This window comes from Pelodiscus sinensis, chromosome 1, assembly GCF_052426305.1.
Source record: "Pelodiscus sinensis isolate ZL-2025 chromosome 1, ASM5242630v1, whole genome shotgun sequence".
NCBI lineage: Eukaryota > Metazoa > Chordata > Testudines > Trionychidae > Pelodiscus > Pelodiscus sinensis.
Genome location: NC_143052.1, coordinates 123,659,826 through 123,685,065, shown reverse-complemented (window position 1 = coordinate 123,685,065; position 25,240 = coordinate 123,659,826). Strand labels below are relative to the sequence as shown.

At 39.9% G+C, this 25,240-nt stretch overlaps 1 protein-coding gene and 1 long non-coding RNA gene across 2 annotated transcripts in view; one reads left to right on the top strand and one right to left on the bottom strand.

The window, feature by feature from the left end:
• The window catches only part of LOC112546528 (uncharacterized), a 29,490-nt gene extending 8,866 nt beyond the window's left edge, over positions 1 to 20,624 (top strand). Inside the window, exon 3 of the long non-coding RNA XR_003090232.3 lies at positions 20,329 to 20,624. This is a non-coding gene — a long non-coding RNA (uncharacterized LOC112546528). The remainder of the gene's footprint in view (positions 1 to 20,328) is intronic.
• SAMM50 (SAMM50 sorting and assembly machinery component) overlaps positions 9,733 to 25,240 on the bottom strand; it is a 34,373-nt gene continuing 18,865 nt past the window's right edge. The window contains exons 7-15 of the mRNA XM_075899608.2: positions 24,134 to 24,221; positions 23,462 to 23,590; positions 22,681 to 22,752; positions 21,410 to 21,496; positions 16,002 to 16,072; positions 14,557 to 14,624; positions 13,282 to 13,428; positions 10,804 to 10,945; positions 9,733 to 9,938 (exon numbers count right to left, since the gene is read on the bottom strand). Coding sequence (XP_075755723.1) covers positions 9,893 to 9,938; positions 10,804 to 10,945; positions 13,282 to 13,428; positions 14,557 to 14,624; positions 16,002 to 16,072; positions 21,410 to 21,496; positions 22,681 to 22,752; positions 23,462 to 23,590; positions 24,134 to 24,221 — 850 coding nt within the window. The 3' untranslated portion in view covers positions 9,733 to 9,892. The remainder of the gene's footprint in view (positions 9,939 to 10,803; positions 10,946 to 13,281; positions 13,429 to 14,556; positions 14,625 to 16,001; positions 16,073 to 21,409; positions 21,497 to 22,680; positions 22,753 to 23,461; positions 23,591 to 24,133; positions 24,222 to 25,240) is intronic.

Sequence of the window (25,240 nt, the reverse complement as noted above, 5' to 3'; positions counted from 1 at the left end):
TAAATTTGATCTAAGGGGGGTTATTTCAAAATAAAGATGTACAGTAGACCAAGGCTTAGAAAGCATTCTAGTCACTCTTCAGTATTTTTCTATCTTTCATATTACTGTAATATTTTGAGGGGGGAGACAATTTGCAAGAAGAGGCAAATATGGTAATAGTTTTATAAAATTTAAGGAGGTATAGAGAATTTTAGGTGTATATATAAACACAGTTTTAGGTATACATAAAGCTTTGGGGAAAACATGCAATTAGTAAAGGAACTAATTGCATCTTAGTTGCATAGAGCAAATGAGGCACCTTTCCAAACTGATGTTTTCAATCTTTGAATACACTGAAATAAGGTAACTGAATCCAGAAAAGTAATACTAGAAACTGCTAAACAAATATTGGTGAGAAGAGTGCATAGTTCACTTGCTAAAGTTTCCATTGACGTGTTATGATATTATTCATTTTTAGCAGCATGGGAAACTAATCACTGCAACATGCTACTCAACCATTGAAATAAATGAGTTTGCAGCTGGCAGAATAGATTATGTGGGTGAATCAGTGAAGTACTAAAGTATGAAACTCAATAAAGCTCATGAGCTAAACATGAAGTCCAAAGGGCTATAAAACTTCACTGACATGCTAGCAAATCAGAAAAATACAACACTTGTGATATAAAAGTACCATATACAAACATCTTCTAAGTAAGTTGTGTTTCTTTTTGGGGGAGGAGAGGAGTAATATTTACAAATAGAATTAGTAAAATTTAGGGAACAAGCAAAAATGGACTAAATACAGGGCTGGCCTTACCATGAGGCAAACTGAGGCAGCCACCTCAGGTGCCAGACGGGGGGGGGGCGGGAGGAGGGGAGTGCCACTAGGACCCAGAGTGTAGAAAATTGTCTGTTGCTGGTGCACATGTATGATCCCTGCAGTACCATGAGAGGAGTAGAACAGGAAGAAGGCAGAATTGAGACCTTTCAAAGTTTTGGCCCAAGCGAGGCCAGTGGGGGCGTCATTTGAGTTCCCCACCTCAGGTGCCAAAATGTTGTGGGCCAGCCCGAACTAAACAGCTGAAGCATTTATGAAAGAAGGAAAGGTAGACTTAGGGGGGGGATAGGATAGGGAAGGTGTGCTGGAGTGGTAGGCAACAACACCCAAACCAGCACTCTGAACATTTAGGTGACGTCTACACTGCACCTCTCTGGTGCAAAAGCCTATGCAAATGAAGTGCAAATAAGAAAATTCATTGTGCTCAGGATGGGAAAAATTAGAGCAAACACTGTACATCAGTATTCTAGAAAACTCATATCTCCAGTGTTATCTTGCTTACTGGCCCTGCAATTCCCTTGACTGAGCATTCATTAGGGAATCTGCCAGCACATGTATGAAAAGCTCTGGAAAGCCTGAAAGCTTCTCTCTCATCAACAGAAATTGATCCAATAAAAGAATATATGGAAATCTATGTAATCTCATACATGTCCTATTAGGAATAAAGGGTTACACTTAGAACTTAGTGCTGACCTGCTTTTAATTTCAGCGCATGTTGTTTTTGGCACTGGAGAAGTAGGTGATGTAGCTTTAACAATGCAGAGTCATTTGAATGTTGCCAAAGTTCTTGCCCCATGGGTTTTCCATTTAATTATAAGTTGCATGCAGTGTTTTGTACTGAGTTCAATATTTAAAGCGTGGGACATGGTCATTATAATTGAATCTCAGTCGAATGGTGTTTGAAATTATATTCCATTTGATTTATTTTAGAATTACATGGTTCAAATGAGAAAGTAAGCAATTTTTCAGTAATAGTGTGCTGTGACCCTTTTTTGTTCCTTTTTGTGAGCAACTAGTTTTAAAGTGAGGTGGAACTTAGGGAAGGGAGTGGTCCTCACGACAAATCACTCTAGAAAGGGGTACCATTGTCTGGAAATGTTGAGAACCACTGAAGTAGACAATATTACAGTTTCAATACTTTTGTTCACTGTACCAAGTGAGTGACAGGCTTTACTGAAAAAACTTAAACGAGTGGTTCTGCAACACTTTACAGATGAACAAAAAACATAGATAGTACCATGAGCTTTTGTGAGCACAACCGTCTTCTTCAGATGAATGGAGCTGCTCCACTCATGGGTTGTGCCCTTAAAAGCTCATTATTCTATCTACATTTTGTGTTAGTCTGTAAGGTGCTGTAGGATCATTGTTTTTTTCATCTATAGACTAACACGGCTATCCCTTTGAGGTTTTATTGAGTTAGGATTGTGTTAGCTAATTAATGCTACCGATTTGCTTCAGAATAAAGAACAAATTGTATAATTTAATAAATTAGAGACTGGCTTATGCATAGAAGTAAAGATTATTTTATTTTTATATACGCTAAATAGATTGCAAGTGGATTTTCCACCCCTCTCTCCTCCCCACCACACAGTTCCTGGACATTATTTTCTACTACTCTGACTGGCACAACATGTATTTGGCACAATTAGGCAATCCCCAATATGCGGGGAATGTTGCTGAAAGCACAGAGGTAACTAATAGGGTGCTTGCATAGACCCCTCTGGACAGTGTGGCAACACTGTTATAGACATGATTGCAAAGTTTGAAAGAAAAACTGTCCTCGTGCTCTGCTGAGAGAAGTCATGATACAGCCCTGCTAGTAGTAACTACCCACACAGCAAAAACTTGAACAATAAATAGTCTAATAGCACCTTAAAGACTAACCAAACATGTAGATGGTATCTTGAGCTTTCATGGGCAAAACCCTCTTCTTCAGATGACAGGAGTATAATAAATTCAGATCCAAGAATAAATAAGGGAAGGGAGGAAGAAAAAGAGAGACAGGGTGTACAAATAGTTACAAGAGGCTGTTACTCCCATCATCTGAAGAAGAGGGTTTTGCCCATGAAAGCTCATGATTCCATCTACATGTTTTGTTAGTCTTTAAGGTGCTACTAAACTATTTGTTGTTTAAGATTTTACTGTTAGACTAACTCGGCTACCCCCTGATGCTTTTGAATACCCACACAGTGGTGACTTTTGTGAAGACAGCACTTGTAGCGCAGTTAGTCCTGCATGTTGTCCTATATGTCACTGGGGGGGGACTGACAGATATGAAGTGACTGCTGGCCATTGTGTTTGGTTGGATAACAATACTGATCTCCTTTGTCAGGCACATTAGGCTAGAGTCACAAAGGGACTTAGGTGGCACGGTGCTTAGAATCACTACTCCTAACTTTTAGGGGTCTAGAAAAATCACAGGAACAACATTGCGATTCTGAGTTAGGCCCCTGTCTGATGGCAAGGGCACAGGTGGGTGTATTAGAATGTGATCCAGCCCGACAGCCTGCTCAGTGAGGGGTTGCCTAAGGTAACCAATGGGAGATGCTGACAAGAAGCCAGTGTCCCAATAGTGTCAGTAAACATGCTTCCCAAGCTGTGAAATTTCTACAAAATATACCCTCCCTTACAGTTTATTCTTTAGCCATAGATTGTGGCATCTGGCAGAATCATAGCACAATTGTAAAAGCAGCGGGGTGGGTTTTTGCTTGGAAGGAAGAGCTTCAAGCCAGGTCTCACTGCTATAGAAAGCAGGGTTGGTGGCTCATGAGGCAATACCCATCTTCCAGCATTATCACTGACCACCGATACTGCTGCCCCTGCCGTGGTGTGGAGGCAGTGTTTCAGATAATATATGCAAAATGAATCCAGTCACATACAACTAACAGCCCCAAAGGATTTTCACCAAAAATAAGTGTCTGGCCCAATCTAAAGTTGACTAACTAGCTGTGTTATTTTTCTATTCCTGTGCTAAACATCTGTGCATGATTACAAGGGAAAAGTCTCTCACACTGCCCCCAGCTGAAGTGACACACAAAGCAGCAGTTTACATGCTCCAACACTGCTTCCTTACTGTTCAGTGAGTCAGCATTAACCCTTCCATTGTTTTCTGACCTACCCAGCAGCAAACACAATTTCAGAGAATCTTTTCTTTCCAGAGCAGACTGACCAGAAAGTTTTATGCCTCATAGCCTGACTGTGCTCCTGCAACTATGTCTACACTGGCGGGTTCTTGTGCAAGAACAGCCATTCTTCCGCAGTGTCCCCACAGTGCCCGCCCACTCTTGCGCAAGAAGATTTACAGTAAAGTATGGTAAGAGTGTTTTTTGCCCAAGAGCTACACTCTTTTCTAACAAGTGTAAGATCTCTTGCGCAAGAGGACAGTGTGAACGCGCAGCAGGGGTTTCTTGCGCCAGAAAGACCTGTGGCTAAAATGGCCATCAGAGCTTTCTTGCACAAGAGTGTCCACGCTGCCATAGACACTGTTGCACCTGGCAATGTGGATGTGTTCTTGCACAAGAATTCTTACACAAGAACCTGCCAGTGTAGACATAGCCCTAGGTTGCATCTAGACTGGCAAGTTTTTCCGCAGCTGCTTTTGCTGAAAAACTTGCCAGCTGTCTACACTGGCCGCTTGAATTTCCACAAGAACACTGACTTCCTACTGTCTGAAATCAGTGCTTCTTGCGGAAATATTATGCTGCTCCCGTTCGGGCAAAAGTCCTTTTGCGCAAAAGGGCCAGTGTAGACAGCTCAGATTTGTTTTGCGCAAAAAAGCCCCGATCGCGAAAATGGTGATCGGGGCTTGTTTGCGGAATAGCGCATCTAGATTGGCACGGACGCTTTTCCGCAAAAAGTGCTTGTGCAGAAAAGTGTCCATGCCAATCTAGACGCTCTTTTTTGCAAATGCTTTTAATGGAAAACTTTTCCATTAAAAGCATTTGCGGAAAATCATGCCAATCTAGACGTAGCCCTAGAGTTTGGAAAATCTCAGGTGTGAGGTCAGCAAAACAGATTTTAGTAAGAGCATCAAAAATGGCCATGCACATCAGCAACTAGTTACTGGGCCAGTCACCAGATTAAAGAATTAGGGAGCTAAAGACTAAAGTACCACAAAATCAGGGATCTAGAACTACACCATGGACAACTCATTGCTACTGTGTCTATTTTATGAGGTGTTTGACCAATTGCTGGGTACTATGCCTAGCAGGGAGCCAACAGCAGTGCCAATGACTTGGTCAATAGGGATGGTGATCTGTTTGTCCCAGAAGCCAGCATGGGGACTGATGGGAGCAAGCAGCATGTACCAAGAGGCCAGCAAAATGACTGCTACTGAAATTGGTCCCACAGGAGCAGCAGCTCTAGTGCCAAGTTCTGTACTAGGAAGAGCTTTTCCATACTCCCCCCTCCCAGATCAGCCAAGTATGGCACCTGCAGAAGACAAGTAACAGGCAGAAGCGGCCCCACAGCCTGCAATTTATCTGCTTCAGTGTTTAGTAAGATGGGAATGGGAGACTTCAGTTCAATGAACCAAATGCAAATTACCAGAAGCCTTGGTTACCAGGGGGAGTCCATTAATGATGGGCAGCATGCTAGTGCCTTAACTCACCCCCAAACCCCAACAGTGGGAGTTCAAAAAAAACCTTACCTTGCAGCTGTTGTACATATGCTGCTCTGTGACCACTCTGTGGTCTAACAAGCCACCAAAAACAATGAACTAGGGAAGGGACAGGAGGAACTGTATTATATTTATAAATCTAGTACATTTTAGTTAAACACAATCTTTAGGCGAGAGTCATTTATCCCAGAGTGGGGTTTGTTTTCTCCAGAAATGTACTGGGAAAGGGTGGTGTTAGGCCTGCAGTAGAGTTCTGCATATTTGCAAGCAGCCCTAACCCACCTCCAGGGGGATTTCAATCCACCAAATGCACATTCAACCACTATTGTACACCTTCTCAGGGTATAGTTTTATAAGCCAAGGCAGAAAGCAAGTCCCCCAGAATAACCGGGATAGTAACAGCACCATTTGGTGGTAAGGTCCCACGCTGTCCTTGAATGCAGACTCCTAATCAGCAAAACATGACATTTTCTTGTATTACCACCTTGACATTCAAAGATCATCGTCTGCAATACATGTAGGCCTGCAGAATTGTGTGTTTAAATATTCACGTGCTTTTAGAGGTCAAAAATCACATCAATGGCCCTGGCAAAATTTGAAAACTACATTGTCAAAGCCAGAAATTACCTCAGGACATATCTTTTATCCAAGCCACATTAGGAGAAACCAGATGCACAATTGCCTCAAACTTTTGCCACCACTTTACTTTCCAATGACAGATTCTTTAGCAACAGACCTATAGCAATCTTGGGCCGATGATTATTGCAATCCACTTCTGGAACATGCAGTCCCACATCATGCATGTCTTTATGCTGGAGGATTGGGGCAAACTGCTCAAAGTTCCAGAAATGTGGCTCTCTTTATGCAAAGGCTCTGGATCTCAATCTGGTCACCTCAGGCCTGCGTGATGATGTGGTCCCACCACTCTGCTCCAGTATGTGTCAAGAGGCATCAGCAGTTGTACCAAGTGTCATGAGCAGCATCAGCTAATTGGACTTTACTACATCTGTGTCCTCTAACAATCAGGTACTCTCCAGTGGATCAGAAAACATACCCAAAATGTCCACCAGTTTCTCAGAAGCTCAGACCATTTCTGATACAGAATTAGAAATGCAAGCAAGTATAGTTCTTCCAAAGGCATCTCCTGCACATTGCTCATGTCAGCTGCTGGGAGTGCACAGGCCCGACTGCTCAGCAGAATGTATCAACCTGGTTGTTTAACTTTCCAGTAGCAGGCAGGATGAACAGTCAAGTTTTCCAACCCTGCACCACAGTCAAAGACCTAGAGTGGCCACATTTTGGCAGGGCAGTAGGGAGTCTGGAATAATGTTGGATTGACTGATGTGTGCAACAGCGTAAACACCACGGCTGTGTCTACACTGGGCCACTTATTCTGGAAAAGCAGCCACTTTTCCGGAATAAGCTGCGAGCTGTCTACACTGTCCGCTTGCTTTTCTGGAAAAGCAATGATGATCTAATGTAAAATAGTCATTGTTTTTCCGGAAAAACTATGCTGCTCCCGTTCGGACAAAAGCCCTTTTCCAAAAAAACTGTTCCAGAAAAGGGCCAGTGTAGACAGCACAGTAGTCTTTTCCGCAAAAAAGTCCCAATCGCAAAAATGACGATCGGGGCTTTTTTGCAGAAAAGCGCGTCTACGCTTGCACGGATGCTTTTCCGGAAAAAGTGTTTTTCTGGAAAAGCATCCTGCCAATGTAGATGCGCTTTTCCGGAAATACTTATAGAGAAAAACTGTTCCGTTTTAAGCATTTCCAGAAAAGGGTGACAGTGTAGACGTAGCCCACAGGTTCAGGTTAGAAAATTCTTAACCTTAGGTTGACAATTAGTGGAGACAACACAGTCATCTGACCCTCTGCTAAAGAAGCCTAAGTCCCATTAACTCTCAACTTACACTGCAATATAGACATACCCACAGAGGTTTCAGCAGTAAGTTTCAACTGAAGATGTGTCAGATAAAACCATACTAGATTAGTATGATCCATGGAAGTAAAAGTGTTTGATTTATATGACTGCTCCAGGGAAATACTTCCACATGCATCACATCAAAGCTTACAAAGGGAATAAATTCCCAAATTACTATTTCATTATCCATCAATAGTTCAATATCAGATCAGAAATTTCTGGAAATCAAGATTGGGATTAGCTGTACTTTCTTAATGTGAAAACTGAAGCAATTTGTATAGGTATTTGGGTCTCAATTCAGGCACTTGCCTTTCCTTTAAAATTACAGTTATAACCTTGGTATTCACTAGCCCTGGAAAGTAAAAAGATTTTAATTGGCTTGTTTTTCCATCTGGCAACAAGCCTCATGTGCATATAAGAGCTTTTCATATCTCGAGAGAGTGATAAAGACAGAAGAAATTCATCTAATTTAGAAGCTTGAAGAACTTGGACAAATTATACTTAACTCCCATGGAAGAATACTTATGTTAACTTTTATTATGCAAATATTCCCACTCACACTAAAAAGGTCTTATGTAAAAATGCATAAACACTCCAAGGAAACACTCATTTATTGAATCCCTTAATGCAGTGTTTCCCAAATGGTGTTCTGCAGAACCCTGAGGTTCTGCAAAGTAAAAATAAGGGTTCTGCGAGAAAATTCCATTACAATAACATTTTTATGATTAATAAATAATATTTAAGCATTTCTTAATTTTATTGAAAACAATTTTCATTTGTGTTTGTCACAATAAGTGTCCCTGTGTAATGCCAGCTTAACCAGAGAATGGGGACGATGTCACTACTACTTTTTCAGCTCCATCTATAAGACTGTAATTAGGGGTTCCACAAAATTATTTTGAGTTTAAAAGGGTATTGTGACCAAATAAAATTAGGAAACACTGCCTTAATGTAATAAAACTTAGCAATAAAAAGTTGTCCACCATAATTGCTTTGTTAAATATGAATTTATCATGTGGTCAATTTTAATTTCAAGAAGTAAATTGCATTTGCTTTTCAATATGCTGCTAATCTTCAATCAGAAGATTCTTTAAAACTATACTGTTACTCACAATCTATGCAGTTCGTTTCAAGTTTGTAGTCTTGCTGATGCAATGTTTTAAAACAGACAGCTAGAACTTAACACAATCATGCAAATCAATATAATTTTAAGTGGGTTATCACTAGTGGAGCAGCAACTTTCACCAAACACCAAAACATATGGCTTGATTAAAGTCAATGGGAGTTTTGCCATTAAGCTTACTTGGACAAAGATTTGACTCCTGGGCATTGCAGCACCTGGTTGAGGATCAGTTCTGGACAATGGCTTAAAGTGACTTGACAGCAGGAAAACCAATTGAACAAAGAAAGAGTTGAGCTGCATTAATCGACATGAAAGTCTCTACTTCTCAAGGAAGAGTCATTTTATTACTTATTGTTAATTTCTACAATGACTAATGACGACTCACAAAAGGAATAGATTTTGATACAAGGCAAGCAGATTTTATGCCTTTGCGGGTACATTTTATGATAATTTAACCAGCTGGCATCTACTGAAGTATTTTGAAAGCAGTCATTAAAATAGAGCAAGTGATTTAGAGTTGCATCTTATAAGAATGCTTTCAAATGAAAAATACGGTTAGCCATTCTAGCAGGGTACAATTTTAAAGTAAAATGGATATTACAGAAAACAAGGTCAACAGTGGTCTCTGATATACAGCCAAGGAATAGGATAACTATCATCTCAAATATAGAAGTCGACAGCTCTGTTTTGCAACTGTTGCAGAAAGCATTGAAGAACAAAATGTACCTTTTAAATCAGGCACTGCAAGACTTGTTGAGATTTCAATAGGACACGTTATTTTAACTGCCTGCTTCACTGATAGTCTGAAGGATTAGCGGTTTCTGAACAAAATAGTAGATGTTCTTGAAATTTTACTATTTATTCATTCAAGACAGTTGGGTTCAATTTTTTTAAAAGGGCAGTCAAAGTTTTTTAGGGTTCAATTTTCAGTACAGCTCATTCTACAGTAGGCATCGTCCCTATTCATCCAACCTGGCATAATGCAAGTACAAAAAAATCCCAATGTATTAATATTTAAATCGTATGTGTGCGCATAGTAGGGCCATCCTAAACATCTGCTTGCAATTGAAAGGTTAGGGTTTTATGAGACAAGCAGTCCAATGACAATTATAATGCTGTGGAATTATCCCAGCATTAGTTTCCAATGCATTTATTTGTTTTATTGTAAGGATCAGCATCAGTAAAAGTTAAAATAGCTTTAAAATTCCATGAAAAAGTCCGTCTGTCTTTGATAAAAATCAGAGGTACACTGCATCTTTCCAACATAATTTTAATGTAGTTTCCTGTGAAGTCTGAGAGATTAATCACTCAAAAGGCATATTTATACTTCAAGAAAAAAGCTGGAATCACAAGAGCGCCATAGTTTAATCAAGTGCTCTCTTTTTTGACAGCAGCATGAAGTGTTTCTGTAATATTACAGGAATCTTATTCCAGCTCCAAACTGGACACCATCACATATCCTGAAAGATAAAGGCAATACATTGCACAGTATTAGTATGATACATAAGATATTATTTTCCCTCTTTCGACAGTTCCCTCCTACTCAAGATTTTCACTTTTAAATCCTTGAAAAGTTACAATCCAAATATATTTTGAGAACGTTGAGCTGACAACGGTTACTTTAAAAATGAAACAAAAAACCTATCCTAAAAATGTTCCACCCTTTTTGGCCTATCAGTAATGGAAGATTATAGGGCAAATTCCCCACTCTTTCACATCACCCTTAGCCCAAAAGGGGCAACAATGTGGCATTATATGTCAATTCCTCAGAAAATAAAACTTGAGGAGAGCAAAAACCTATCTGTATTCCCACTGAATCTTTCCCATTGTGTATTATATCATTTGCATGCTAGATAATGTCATACCTGGCTGCAAAATGCAAACATAACCCTCCCCTCCCATTATCAATGCCTAACTTTCAAAAAAAAAAAAATCACTTTTCAGGTATGAAATTCCATGTTTGGTAATCTTTAAAAAAGTTTGAATGGATAAGGAAAACGCTATCAGCTATTGGAGTCTGTGTCCTTATTGTAAACAAAAAATACAATCAGCTATGTTTTTATTCATATAGTTTCAATAACTAAACTCAAAGTTCAGTGAGTTCTGAAACCGGAAATATTAATAGTTCTAAATTGAGAAGGGCTTCTGAAACCGATGTGGAAAAAAGTTGGCTGGAAAAAAAATGTGCTTCGGTGCTGAGAAATCTACAAATAAATAAATAGATAAAGAACAAACAAAAGACTAATATTCTCACTGAAGCAGACAAATAAGATTCCAGGTACACAAATTAGTCAATATTCTAAAATACACTATAAAAATACAAACCTGTCACCACTCTGTACTCCCATAGGGAAACAGTAGTTAAGTTCCAATCTAGCAATGTTTCCAAGTCTGAGCACTATTCCAGCACCATAAGACCATCGGATGAACTCAGCCAGCTTCCGGAGATGAGCTTTGGGACCTTCACCTAAGTGAAATGAAACATTTGGAGAATGGAAATCAAACAACACCATCAAGAAGTTCAAGGGCTGACTACATTTCCAGGCCTAGTACACCTAGCGCTATAGAACATCCACTACAAAGAGACTAAGCCTGGTATAAACAAAGTACCTACAACTCCCAGGGATCCTCAGCATCTCACAATAAGGAATCACTACTCTGTACTGCCTATGTGGTGTTCAAGAGCCACTTCTGAATTTCCACAGCTATGGTACCCAGCATTAGAGAGCGCATTTAATATCTTCAGTAAGTTTTACTAATTTTAAATAAGATTCCTAGGCTGTTCAATTGCATATACAGAGCACCTTTACTGACTGCATGAGTTAACTCACCTCTTTCAAACTGCATGGGTGACAAATGTCACTACAGTAACTGCTCACCCACTATTTCCAGCAAAACTGCTGAAGAGACTTGAAAAGTAAGCTTAAGGAGTAATGGAGAAAAGAATCAAACTAGTTAGCGAACCCTCAAAAGAGGTTATGGTATACTTTTTAATCCAGTTGAGCACAGAATAGTTTTTTTGATTTTTACGTTTACCTCCAAACCCCCTTCAGAGCAGTCTGTCTAGGACAGTGGGCATTAAGGTTATATCTACACTAGGGGTATGTCTATGCTACGGGACAAAGTCAAGTTAAGCTATGCAACTTCAGCTATGTTAACTGAATAGCTGAAGTCAAAGTAGCTTAACTCCACTTTTGGTGCTGTGTACACAGCAGGAAGTTGAAGGAGGAGCACGCTTCCTTTGACTTCCCTTACTCTTCATGAAAGCAGAGTTACCAGCATTGAATGGAGTGCCCCTCTCAGTTTGAATTAGCAGTCTTATTTCATTTGAACCCTGGAAGATTGACAGTAGCAGCTTAAATCTTCCTCTGTAGTGTAGATGGACCCTAGAAAATTAAGTCCACCTATATTAGGTGGACTTACAGCCACTGCAGTAATTACTGTGCTGATGCTTGTCCACTCTATCCTCTTGGGTCAGTGGTGCACAACCTCACCAGAAGTGCTTCCATCAACCTATGAGGTGCAGTGTGGGGAGCTGGGAGTCTGGTCACTCAGCTCAGCTGAAAGCTCCCTGGATGCTCCATAGGCTGCTCTGTTCCTTGTTCCGGGGAAGGGGAGATGGGAAACCACCTGAGGCTTCTCGCCTTTTGGGAGTGGATCCAGCTGCCCCAGCTTCTCTGCATCCCACCCCCGTAACCAGGCAGTCTTGTCAATTTCATGACTCCAACTACAAAACCGACAAGAGAGCCAACAGCAATGTAAATAAAGCAATGTCTACCCAGATGCAGTGTCACCCTAACTCAGCAGTTCCCAACCTTTTCTAGATGGGGACTCATTTTGACAATTCAGGAAGACTTGGTGACCCAAGGCAATTCAAAAACAGGGGGAGAAGAAGAGGCAGAGCCACCTGGGGAGACACTTGGTGACCCTTTTGAAATATAATGGTGACCCATATTTTGGTCCCAACCCATAGGGTGGGAAACCCTGCCGTAACTATACCATCCTGACCCATATACCTCTTTTGGACGTGGAGTTATGATGGAGTTATTATGACAGTGTAGTCCTGCAAGAATATCAGGAGCAGGAAGGCTGTAGTGTAGTCACTGACATAATTAGGTCAATGTAAGTTGCCTTACATCAACCTAAAAGCATAGTGCTGACCAACCCTAAGTAAGCACAAATAAGTATGTGGAAATAGCACAGACTTCCACCCATCCCTTCTGCAACTTGAAAAATCCCTGGCCTAACAAGTTTTAAAATCAAATACAGGCAGTCCCCGGGTTACATGGATCCGACTTACATTGGACCCCTACTTACAAACGGGGTGAGGCAACCCCGCACTAGCTGCTTCCCCCCAGCAGACCAGGGAGACGCAAAGCTAGCGCCTCCCTCCCCCAGCAGACCAGGGAGACGCGGAGCGGATTTTCTCAGCAGACACTTCAGCTTGAGAATAAATGACTGAGGGAAGTGGGGTGTGGGAGAATAAAACTGAGCTCTGGAGAAATGTTTGGCTAGAGTTTCCCCTACAATATGTACCAGTTCCGACTTACATACAAATTCAACTTAAGAACAAACCTACAGTCCCTATCTTGTACGTAACCTGGGGACTGCCTGTACTGCAGATACAGGTCTAGTGAAGTTATCATTCTGTCAAATATGTAGACTACCAACAGTTGCCCTTTATTGGCCCACTAAATTATATGGTGCAAACTAATAGCAGAATAGAGTTGTTTACTCAAAGCTGTTAAGTTCTGTGGACTTGGAGGATCAGGTTGTCATGGTTTAGAAGCACCTTCTTCTTACCATAGTTAAGATTGCAGAGGTTTCCAGCATTGAGGAAAAAGTGTGTTCTAAAGAGGTCTCCAAATCCCCCACGACCTGGCCGGAAAGGGAGAGGTGTGTACATATGCAGGCCTCCAGCCCAATAGGCTTCTCCTCCCAAGTAATCACCTACATGGGGGAAAAGATTATCAAAATGACATTTAATGAATATTCCAGAAGGAAAACTTTTCTACATATGGTCCAGGAAAAATCTTCCTAAATTGCTTTATATACCAACAACCCACTTACCACAGGTTCCGAACTCTCCACATCACCACCTCACATGAGGATAAATTAATACTTTCCTAACACTCTTATTCTCCTAAGTGCTCTTCCCTTTTTATCTCTGCCTTCAGACAAGCCATTTGGAGTGGAGACCTTTTAGGTATTTGGCATAGCACCTACTGTACACCTCTCAAACAGGTATCCCCATTTTAAAGCAAGGAAAATTATATGGTTAAGTGACTAATTTGCTGTAACATTAAGTCAGTAGAACAGCAAGGATTAGAATGGAGGAAGCTCCTGGCTCCCAAATCCCTCTCTCAGCTTACTCTGCTTATCTCCTATACAAAACCCCATGGTTTATATATAAACTACATGACCATATGCTGTTCCAAATACAGATTCAGTATGATCACTACTATAACCACTTTTTTTTTTAATTTTGGAAAAGAGTGAAAAATCAAGGTGACTCACTGGAGACTGAAATTTAGGTCACTCCTGTGAATAAGAGTCAGTAAATTAGGATGAGGCTCTTGAAAGTCAAAGATATTTTGCTAGCCTTGTCTCTTGCAATGGTGCCTTAAAAAGGAGCAGGGCTATTTAAGCAGTATTAATTCTGCCTCATCCTCAACTAGTTTTAGTACTAGCCACATACCCAATATCTTAATACCCTTTGAAGGATATAGGGAAGTTTTAGATATTCCTTTAGAAATGAGAAAGCTTAGAGAAGAATGTGAATGGAGTAACGGTACAAAAACCTAAACAAGACTACATTAATCAGTTTAGAGAAGTATTAGGCACTCTAGAAATACTGCTGGAGACTGGCTTTGTTCTACTGTGAACTAACACTAGGAGATCAAAGATACCTAAAACTTCTCATCCATTATACCCACCCATTCTAAGAGAAAATGCCAGAGGCAGATAAAGCAGTTTCCACTTATTTAAAATCTGCAATATGTATAACAAAGATATAAACCTAACATTAACATGATTAACATTGTATTGATATCAGACTGGGATGCAAGAGTCTCAGACCTTCGCTTTGAGGTCCAATGCTGTACATACTGAATCCACGCACACTTGTTGGTCCACCAAGATAAAACCTAACGAACAAAGTAATTTTTAGTCAGATACATCATCCTTATTTAAAGTCTTCTAGTTACATTTTAAAATATATACTTATCAATTCTTTGACATTTATATTCAGAATTGCAGGAAAAAGGTGCTTTTAAAAATACAGAAGAGATGTAATCAACCCAATTCATTGAGGAAATATTTAGACAATTTTAAAATGTGTTTACCTTTTAATTTAAGTATTTGGGGAGGAGGGAAAATTAATCTTTACTTACCAAAACCAAAATACAGGGGGTCTGCATTTTCTTTGCTAGGTCTGATGTCACAATCAGTGTAAGAAATGCAGTTTTCAGCAATATTATTTAAAAATAAAGTTTAAATATTTACTTTTACAGATCTTTAACAAACTTTTGTATTTTAAAGCACAGCTAGAATATAATATCACTCGATGGGTTTACCACTCAATGGTATAATAACTTCTCTGCAGTATTTCCCCTAAACTTACAATGGAAAATTTTGTAAATATTATGGTAAATTTAGACACTGGAGGTGACACCTATTTGCTATTTAGTGGCAACCACAGCAAGTCCATAACAACCTTAATAATCTTCAGAGTAGGGATGTTAAATTGCAGTTAATTGACTAGTCTATAGGCACTTCTGCATTCCTCCTTTGAAATGTACAAGAGCCCCCAGGAATCAGCTGATCCCAGGTTCTGGGGAAATGCCATTCGGAACCAGGTTAGCTGGGGAGTCCCCAGCTGACCCTGGGCTCCATGGCGCTTTGGCGTTTTAAAGGGACAGCACCACACAGCTGATTCACAGCACAGCTGTGCGGCACTGCCGTTTTGAAGTACCCCCTCCCTCCCCTTTGCTGCCTCTATATAGTAGAGGCATCAGGGGGAGCGGGATGGACAGGAGAAATCGACTAGTCGACAGTCTATCCGATTATCTGATAAGCATTTGCTTATCAGATAGTCTGTCGACTAGTCCTTAACATCCCTACTTCAGAGGGGTAGCCGAGTCTGTAACTGGAAAAAAATTAAAAATAATGAATAGTCTAGCAGCACCTTAAAGCTAACAAAACATGTAGATGGTATCATGAGCTACCCATGAAAGCTCATCATACCATCTACATGTTTTGTTAGTCTTTAAGGTGATGCTAGACTATTTGTTGTTTTTTAACCTTTATAATGGAAATGATAAATGAGGTATGCTAGAAATATTAATGTGGTGTTCAAATTAAATGGGATCCTGCCTCCTATAGTACCCTTAACTAAAAATAAATAAATCTCCTTCCCCTTCATAATGCAAAAGAAACACCAACTAGAGCGCTTTCACAGTGTGTTGTCTGAGTTTACAGAAAACAAAATCAACAGGACAATGAGAATTAAATGCATTACTTGCCTATCAGCAATACTGGAGGGCTTATCTCCTAGAGGAACCAACATTCCACCCCAGAGAGATGCTGAAAAAACCTTAGGAAAAAGCAAATCTGTCTTTTAAAATTCTGTATTACTCAGATACTGTACAACAGTGCTGGTCAAATTCTGCCATTCAACACACATGCAGAGCTCCTACTGGGTTATCTAGAGCTACATGAGATCAAGATATGTTTTACATGTAGTAAGATGAATAGAACTGCCTTTTCCTTAAGATGTGTACCATGCACATTTTTTTAATATTAGCTTTAATAAAAGATTTAAATCTCTTCTATTCTCTAACAAATGTATTTTCAGACAAACTGTTGGCCAGTGCTGCCCTCTTTCTAAAGTATGCAGTGTTACATCATCAAAAAAAAGTTAATACACATTTAAAATAAATCAAATTGAAAAATAGCAAAGTCTAAAATCCAAGTCCTGCTCTCGCAGCCACTCAGATGCTGCCTCTTCAGCTTCTCTGCAAAATAAACTAAACCATCACTTCAACATCAGTTGCCACCTGTGACTTCAACATGAGGACAGGTTTCATCCCCAGAGAACATCAAATAAGACTGCAAGCCATAAGGCCCCTATAATTTAATCTCCCAGCCTATATATCAAGTAAGTTTACAGGTAAACAAATCATAATTATAAACTGCAGATAGCGCCTACACTATGTACAAAATAGAAGGAAAATACTGTTGTGTAGCTGGGTCTTCCAAAAGACTATAAAAATCTATAGGTAGTTTAGACTATAAAAAGTTATAGTTTTATTGCACATATGAAATCTAAATATAGGAAGCCAAATTCTTACATGTTCACTTACACTGAATAACACTTTAACCATATTCTTCAGTGGCACTGCTTGTAAAGTACTGCTCTGGTGAAAGAATCTGGCCAAGCATTATTAACGGACGTAGTAAGCACACAGCAATCCAGAGCCATGTGTGCAGTTGTAATGCACTTTATGTTAAACCTCCTCAAAAGTTTAACTTCCTGCAAGCCAGTGGATGAGCAGAATGTAACAAACAGCAACAAAGCAGCCATGTTCAATCTCTACAACTTCTGTATGGCTAAAGCGTATCTTCCAGAAAAGCATTCTGTTTTGATCTGAAGACATCAAGAAAAGAAGAATTCACCATTTCACTTGGTAGTTTGTCTCAGTGGTTGTTCACACCAAATGTTAAAAACGTGTCTTATTTCTAATTTGAATTTGTCTGGTTTCTACTACTAGACACTGGTTCTTGTTATGTTTTTCTCCACTAGATTAAAGAGCCTGTTAGTACCTGTATTTCATCCCTATAAAAATACTTATACCGTACTAGGGATGTTTAAATGCATTTAATTAAGAAACTATGTTACTGCTGAAAAATTTCAATGGTTACATGTGCAGGGGGCGGAAGAGAAGTTGAGAACGACTCCTCTGGAGCCGATATAATGATGAACATTAACTGATGAGCATGGGCTCATCATCAATTAAGTGTGTACATGGTTACAGTTTCACATTCCTAACTTATACAGGCAGTCCCCGGGTTACATACAAGATAGGGACTGTAGGTTTGTTCTTAAGTTGAATCTGTATGTAAGTCGGAACTGGCGTCCAGATTCAGCCGCTGCTGAAACTGATCAGTTTCAACAGCGGCTGAATCTGGACGCCAGTTCTGACTTACATACAGATTCAACTTAAGAACCCCAGGCATCCCCAAGTCAGCTGCTGCTGAAACTGATCAGCGGCTGATTCCAGGAAGCCCGGGGCAGGGGCTTCCTGTAGTCAGCCACTGGTCATTTTCAGCAGCGGCTGACTTGGGGACGCCTGGGGCAGAGCAGCTGGGGTGCTGCTGGGTTGGTCCAGTAGCGCCGCCGCTCCTCGGCGCTACTGGACCAACCCAGCAGCTCCCAAGCTGCTCTGCCCCAGGCGTCCTGATTCAGCCGCTGCTGAATCCGACCAGCAGTGGCTGAATCAGGACGCCTGGGGCAGAACAGCTGGGGTGCTGCCCGGTTGGTCCAGTAGCGCCCAGAGCGGTGCTACGGGACCAACTGGCAGCGCCCCAGCTGCTGTACCACAGGTGTCCGGAGCAAAGCCACGGAGCACGGGGGCAGCGGGACAGCCCAGACGCGCCGTGGCTGTCCTGCTGCCCTCGGGCTCCGTGGCTTTGCTCTGCTTTGCCCCCCGTCCCCCTGGTCTGCAGACCAGGGGGACGGGGGGGGGGGGGGAAGCAGAGCCAAGCCGCGGAGGACGTGGCCAGCTGACAGCTGTGCGCGCTCCGCGGCTTGGCTCTGCTTTGCTCTGCTTTGCCCCCCGTCTCCCTGGTCTGCAGACCGGGGGGCGGGGGGGGGGGGGGGCAAAGCAGAGCCAAGCCGCGGAGCGCGTGGGCAGCCGCTTTGCTTCCTCTCCCTGGTCTGCTGGAGACCAGGGAGAGGAACGGCCCCGTTCGTAACTGCGGATCCGACATAAGTCGGATCCGCGTAACTCGGGGACTGCCTGTACTTTATAATCAAGTTTCCCCTCAATCTTTTTTGTTGAGATAAAAACTGAGCTCTTTAAAGTCTCTCAATCCAAGTTATTTTCTCCAGCCCTCTTATTTTTATGGTTCCTTTCTGCACCCTCTCCAATTTTCAACATGGTTTGAAAAATATGGACACTAACACTGTATAAAGTATTGTAGTATCAGGTCTCACCAATTCCATATACACAGGTAAAAATCACCTCCCTATTCCTAGTCACTATGCTCCTGTTTATATATGCAAAGATTACATTTGCTCCTGTTGCCACAACACTGCATGTATGCATTGCATTTCTAGTTTATGGATGTGTAACTTCGAGCTTAACCATATTAAAATGCATTTTGCTTGCATCAGCCCATCTTACCAAGCAATCCAGAATGCTCGGCTCCCATCATTATTTACCAGTCTGCCAATCTGGGTGTCAGTCACAAATTTTTATCAGCAGTGACTTCAAATTTACATTTCCAGATCATTGATAAAAGGATTGAATACCGTCAGGCCAGGTATGGTTCTCTGTGGAACACCTGCAGCAGAAACACTTGCTTCTCTATATTCTATTATGATTCCCCTCTGACAGAAACTGTTTGAAATCTGTCAGCCAGTCAGTTTTTTTAATCTATTTAACAAGGAGTCTATTGATACTGTATATGTTAGTGTTTTAATCATTACAGAAGGCTAATTTTTAAAATCAGACTGTTATGGGATACCAAGTCAAACACTTTACAAAAGCCTAAGCATATTACATCTACGCAGTTACTTTCATCAGCTAAATTTGTAATCTCAACAAAGAATGAAACCAGGTTTGCTTGACAATTCCTTTTTTCCATAAAGCCATGCTGACTGACATTAATTATATTCCTTTCTTTTAATTATATTCCTTTCTTCTCTATCAACTGACTGCCATTTCAGCGTTTCCATTATTTCCCCTAGGACTACAGGCCTAAAGCTACCTGGGTTATCCTGATTTCCCATTTTTAAATATTGGCACAACATTAACATTGTTCCAGTCATCTGAAATGCCTTTGGTATCCAAAAATGTATTAAAAATTAACATCGGTGCTTCAGAGATTGGCAAATTATCCAGGCCAGCTAATTATAATCTATTAGGGATAAATATTTTTAAACATCCCCTTCAGTTTCTAATGAACTAGAGAGAACTTCATTCTCAGATGATACAAGTATATCACCTTAATTATTTCTAAGTACAAAGCACTTCGCCTTTTCTGCACTATTACCATCTCGCTCTATTATTTTACTATCTTGGTAATTTTACCATATCAGTCTATTATTGTGTTTACATCACTGCTAGGTTTCTTCTGTTCCTCATATACTTAAAACATCATCTTCTCTTGTCCTGAGCCCTGCCACCCCATTGTTATTTTCCTGATAAGTTAAGCTTCTCTAATCAGTTTTCTGCAGTTCATAAGCTCTGGTTATTGATTGCTCTCTATTTCCCCCTTGTTATGTATTGCCTTTTAATATCTTAGTTAACAGGAGGCACAAATTAAAGATTGAACACAAATAATACCATTTTCCTTCCACGGCTCATTTGCTTTCAGTTACACATTGATACAGAAAGCAAACTGATTATATATTAGCACTGCTAAAGTAAATCAAATGGTGCACTCTCATAATCAAAACAGTATGTGATTTAATAGAACTTCATTTTGCTTCCCCAAATCAAGGACCCCCTCTTGTACTGACACGTTTGAAGCACAGAAGATGTCCTCATTTGTATTTCATGGTATATTATCTCCTTCCCACCCAACATGCCTGACCTCAGATTTTTTTTTTTTTTTTTAAACCAGGGAGGAACCTCTTTCCAAACCAGTAATATTGCTCCACTTAAGACCACCAGTGGATCAATGGAGAATGATGCAATGAGCTATCCTCTATCCACAGGATGAGCAGGTACTGTTTTTCTGCCACCATTCCCTTCATATATTAAAGTGTTTGGTATTTCATGTTAAAAGTCTTTGTTTCTCTCATACAAGTTAAAGTATGAAAAAAGCATTAGAGCACAATATTGTGCTAAAGTTATTAAAAATAAGGAGCCTTGAAGAACACCTTGATATTTATCCACCAAAGACACCACAAAATAATGAATTCCAAGGTGCTAGATATAAGGAAAAAAACAAAACAATATTTGCATGAAACTTCTGGTATCTATTCATCATATTCTGGGACATTTGCAATGGACCCAAGAGAACAAAACTAGAGAGCCTAAGAGAGGTTTTTAAACAGATAAATGCAAATGTATTCATGTATTTAATGCTCTCCACAGCTTGGTTTGTGGGCACTTTAGCATATAATGTTGTTAGCTCCATTTTGAGGTTAGCTTTCCAGTTCACCATCAATAGTTTTATGTCAAAGAGAAATAAAACAAAGATAATAACGATGATAATAGGTGCATAATCTTGAATTCATAGTACTATTAACATCAAATAAAAACAATGTATAACTAAAATTCAGGAAGACAAGATTGACAGAGGATTTTTAATCAAGGGCAGAAGAAATAAGAGTGAAGGAATCCAAATATCAAGGAAGCTGGTAACAGCAACCAACCATTATCAATCAACAGAAGTTCCACATAATAGATACATCAAACTAAATTCCTTTAAGAGAAAACGTTTCTCACCCCTAATTATTTGAGTTGTCCCTTCTCTTCAAAATGTTTACCTTCCAAATTTCTATGACATACAGAAATGTCACAGACAGATTAATCCAATGATAAAATATTACATATTAATTCTAAGGCAAATTAAGGAATCCATACATTTAGCATTAGTCATGCCTTTTTGAAGGCATGGTGAAAATGGATCATGATAAACATTAAAACTATCCCATTTGTTACGTTAGTAATTGAACTGAAAATGTGTAAATACTTACTGAATCCCATAAAAGTTTCTTATTCAGTTGAAGCTCGAAGTCCTCTTTTAGAAAGGCCACATCGCCACCTGAGTAGCCAGCTAACTCCTGGAAAAAACAAACTTTAAGACACTGAAGAACACAGACATTTTGGAGACCTCCTCTTCTCAACATAATTAATCTAAGGCTGTGTCACTACCAGCAGGGTTCTCTATGTAGGCAACAGAACTTTCCACATTGGCATGGATGGGCAACCAAATTCAACACCTGTGGGAAAAGTGCAGCTGAGTCCTACAGAAATGAAAGGTCAACCACACTTTGTTACCACAGTTGTAAAATACGGACTCCCCTTTATGCACCGATTGTTGTCAAGAGCTTGATGGGAAGGGGTGACAGTGCTCCATTTCCATGAGATGTATATTACTAGCTCAAATGTTACTAACTGAAAACTATGCAAGTCAAGTTGCATTTTATTAAAATATGGGCAAATGTACAGAATACAAGCAACAACACATGATATTTTGTTTTGACCATCTAACAAATACTAAACTGCTGATGATTGCAAATCTTATTCACAGTTTGCACTTTATCACATATATATCTTGAAAGATGCCTCATTTCCTCCACTATATACCCTCCACTCCTTTCCTTATTAAGTCCCCAAATCACAGCCACCAACTTTGCGTAGAAGGAATAAACAGAAAGTTGTTCATTTGATCTAAGTTGCTACTTGCTCTTATTTCATCTAAATTGCTACTGCAGTTCTTCCAAACTCTGCTGGAAGGGAGAATGACATTTCAATCCACCATGTGATCTAACTGTTAACGCATACATCTGAGAAGCTAATTGTTTAAGATATTTGAAGGGTGAGTGGATAGTGGAAACCATTTTCTAAACTCATCCACATTTTGAAAGTTAGTTTTATAAAAACAACTTAGTGCAATGAACTTAAACATCTATATAGTCTGAAAACATTAGGATGTAATGATACAAAATGTGTTCTGGGTGTTAATTTTGCCACTGACAGTCTTGGCAGCTGAAAGTATTTTTAACCAAAGTATTCAATGTCAGTAATTGAAGACGTTTTGCAATAATATTGTTTATCTTCATATTTATATCGTATTTGTAAAGAGAATTAGTGATTTAAATACACACACTGGTGTGGAAAAGTGAAAACAAAACTAGTTTGAGTGTATTTGATTGTATTCAATTTGTTCTTGCTTAAAATGCATATGCAGAAATGAGCAATATCAACTTGAAAAACTAACACCTATTACTGGAGTCAACATTACCTGATTAATTTTCAGCAAAGCACCTCGTCTTGGCAAGATTGAAGAGTTCCGAGAATCGATTACCATGGCATGCTAAAAAGACAGAGTTATTTAAATGGTACAAGGAGCTAGCCATACAAGCAAGGGATGAATTATTTGCCATTAGAAACTGGGCACATGTTAGGAGACAAGTAGCACACTCAGGCTAAGGCTAAATCACCTACATATATTGAAGAGCCAAGAGAAGATTATGCATCTACAGAGAAGAACCCAATTCTGTTTTAACATATGGCAACCCTCCTAAAATTCACTCATGGACTTGCATTTTGTGAGTTAAAATCAAAGATTGCAAAGTGCTACAGTGATAAAATGTATACAAGTAACACAAGAGCTCTGTCTTCCTAGGTGGGGCGGGGTAAAGGGCCCTTTGTAGGATCGAGGGAGAAACCATATCTTGTACTGTGTTCAGCAGCTTTGCAGAAATAAAAAAAGATATGGGAAGAAGGAATAGGAATCTCCCACCTGGAGCTCTGAAGGATGAAGGAGGAGGGGAGCTAAGCTTCCCTCCAGCCAAACAAAGACTAGCAGTCACTAAGACTAAGTACTTTGTCTAGTGACCTGCTATGTGATTTGTTGAGAAAAGTCACACTATGCAGTAGGTGTCTGAACACTAAACACATGGTCTGTAATTACTAATGTTTTGGTAATAAGCAAAAAAAGAGTGCGCTCTTTTGGCAATATTCACAATTCCTATGGTATTCAAAAGCATACATATACCATTTACAGTATGAAAAAACCTTACAGAGAGAGAAGATTTAAGAGAATGTCCACTTTCTTCTCGAACAGAAAAGGACGCTGTTCTTGCAAGTGAGCCAAGCTCTCTCCAAACACCTTCCCACTTCAATGTGTGATTGGTCTTCCATATGGGAAACTACAAATAAAGACATTTGAACAATCGGGAAGTTTTATAAGGTACAAGTATAACTTTTTCCTCACAAATTTGCATTTCTAATGCCTCATTTCTCTTTCCAAGTTCCTGTACTGGCTCTGAAGAAACAACTCATTCCTCCCTGCCAAAATAGCGTAATTCTACAAGCCAAGGTAATCCATCTCATTACTGAATAGCCTCCCATGCAAAACACATTCTGAACTGTGAATCCAGTGTGGCAGACAGATACCTCTTTGAAATCAGGACATATTTAGCACTACCAGTTTTGTAAGCTGATAAAGCGAATTTGTTTTTGCTAAAGGTGAAATTAGATTTGATTCCGTGTACTACAGTCTTTCAACAGGATTAAAGAGTCTCAGAATTGCCATATTTCATTTTAACGCAAAACAATCACTGTCATGTATTTCAGAAATCTAGAAGAAAGCGCTATACAAGTACACCTTGAACTAAATTATATTTAAATGAGGATTCAATTCCATTTGTTCTTGCAGCAATACAGGAAAAGGGAGATAGAATTGTACTTACATTAAATTCTGTGGATATTCCCCTGTCAGTCTCACGAAGGGAGCTCCAAGGAAACTGCCCAGTTACTTTATACATGTTAACTGAAAAACTAAACAAAAATACACGATGATTTGAAGAAAAAAGTGTTATAACAAGTTTAAAAAGAAGATGCGTTTTGGGACATTAACATAACAGAGCAGTAGCAAAGCAGATGGAATGAGCCATATTGGAATGAGCCATAAAAGCACAGATTTCAAGTCAATCTGTGCTATAAACAGATCTTAACAACTGTTTTATTTGCTTATCAAAACTGAAAGATAAACTGAGTCAGTTACTCTAGCTCTCAAGCTAACTCTCATCAGTAATTTCACATCCCTACATTATCTAAGGCTGTGGCAGGCAGCTGTCTACATCAAAGAAATCTGCCTTGAGTATAGAATTGTGGCTCAATTTAGAACCTTATTTGTTAGAAACAAAAAAGCTACAGTGAAGAGCGACTAACATTTATTTAGAACAAGTTGTCCTTTCAATTGAGAGGTCCTTCTGTTTGCAGGAAACTGTTGCATTGTTATAGATATGTGAAATAGTACAGTGGCTCATAACTTTTCCAGACTACTGTACTCCTCTTCAGGAATTTGATTTGTCTTGCAAACCACAAGTTTCATCTCTCTTAAAAACTACTTATTTACAAAATCAGACACAAAAATGTCATAGCACACTGTTACTGAAAAACAGCTTATTTTCTCATTTTTACTATCCATTATGTATTTGAGAGAGTTTGTCTGTGTGGTATGCCTGTCCATCTATTCAAGAACTCCTCCTAAACAGGAAGAGCTAGGACTACCAAATTCAGTATAGCGCTTTCTCTTATGGTAACTTAAAGCAAATTAAGGTTTTGTTTGTGCCGGGAAAATGGGATGTACCTGGAACGGGATTGCTTTTTAGAAAACTATGCCGAAGAGACACAGAATCACTAGGCAGGTGAAAGCAGCCGGGAGGAGGGGGCGAGGAGGCCGGAAGCCTGCCCAGGACTGCCCCCGCCCCGAGCCTTCTACACCCAGATGCCCTTTAGGTAGACAAGCACCACTTCCCCTTCATCAGGGAGTGAGAGGAAAGTGCACAGTATGC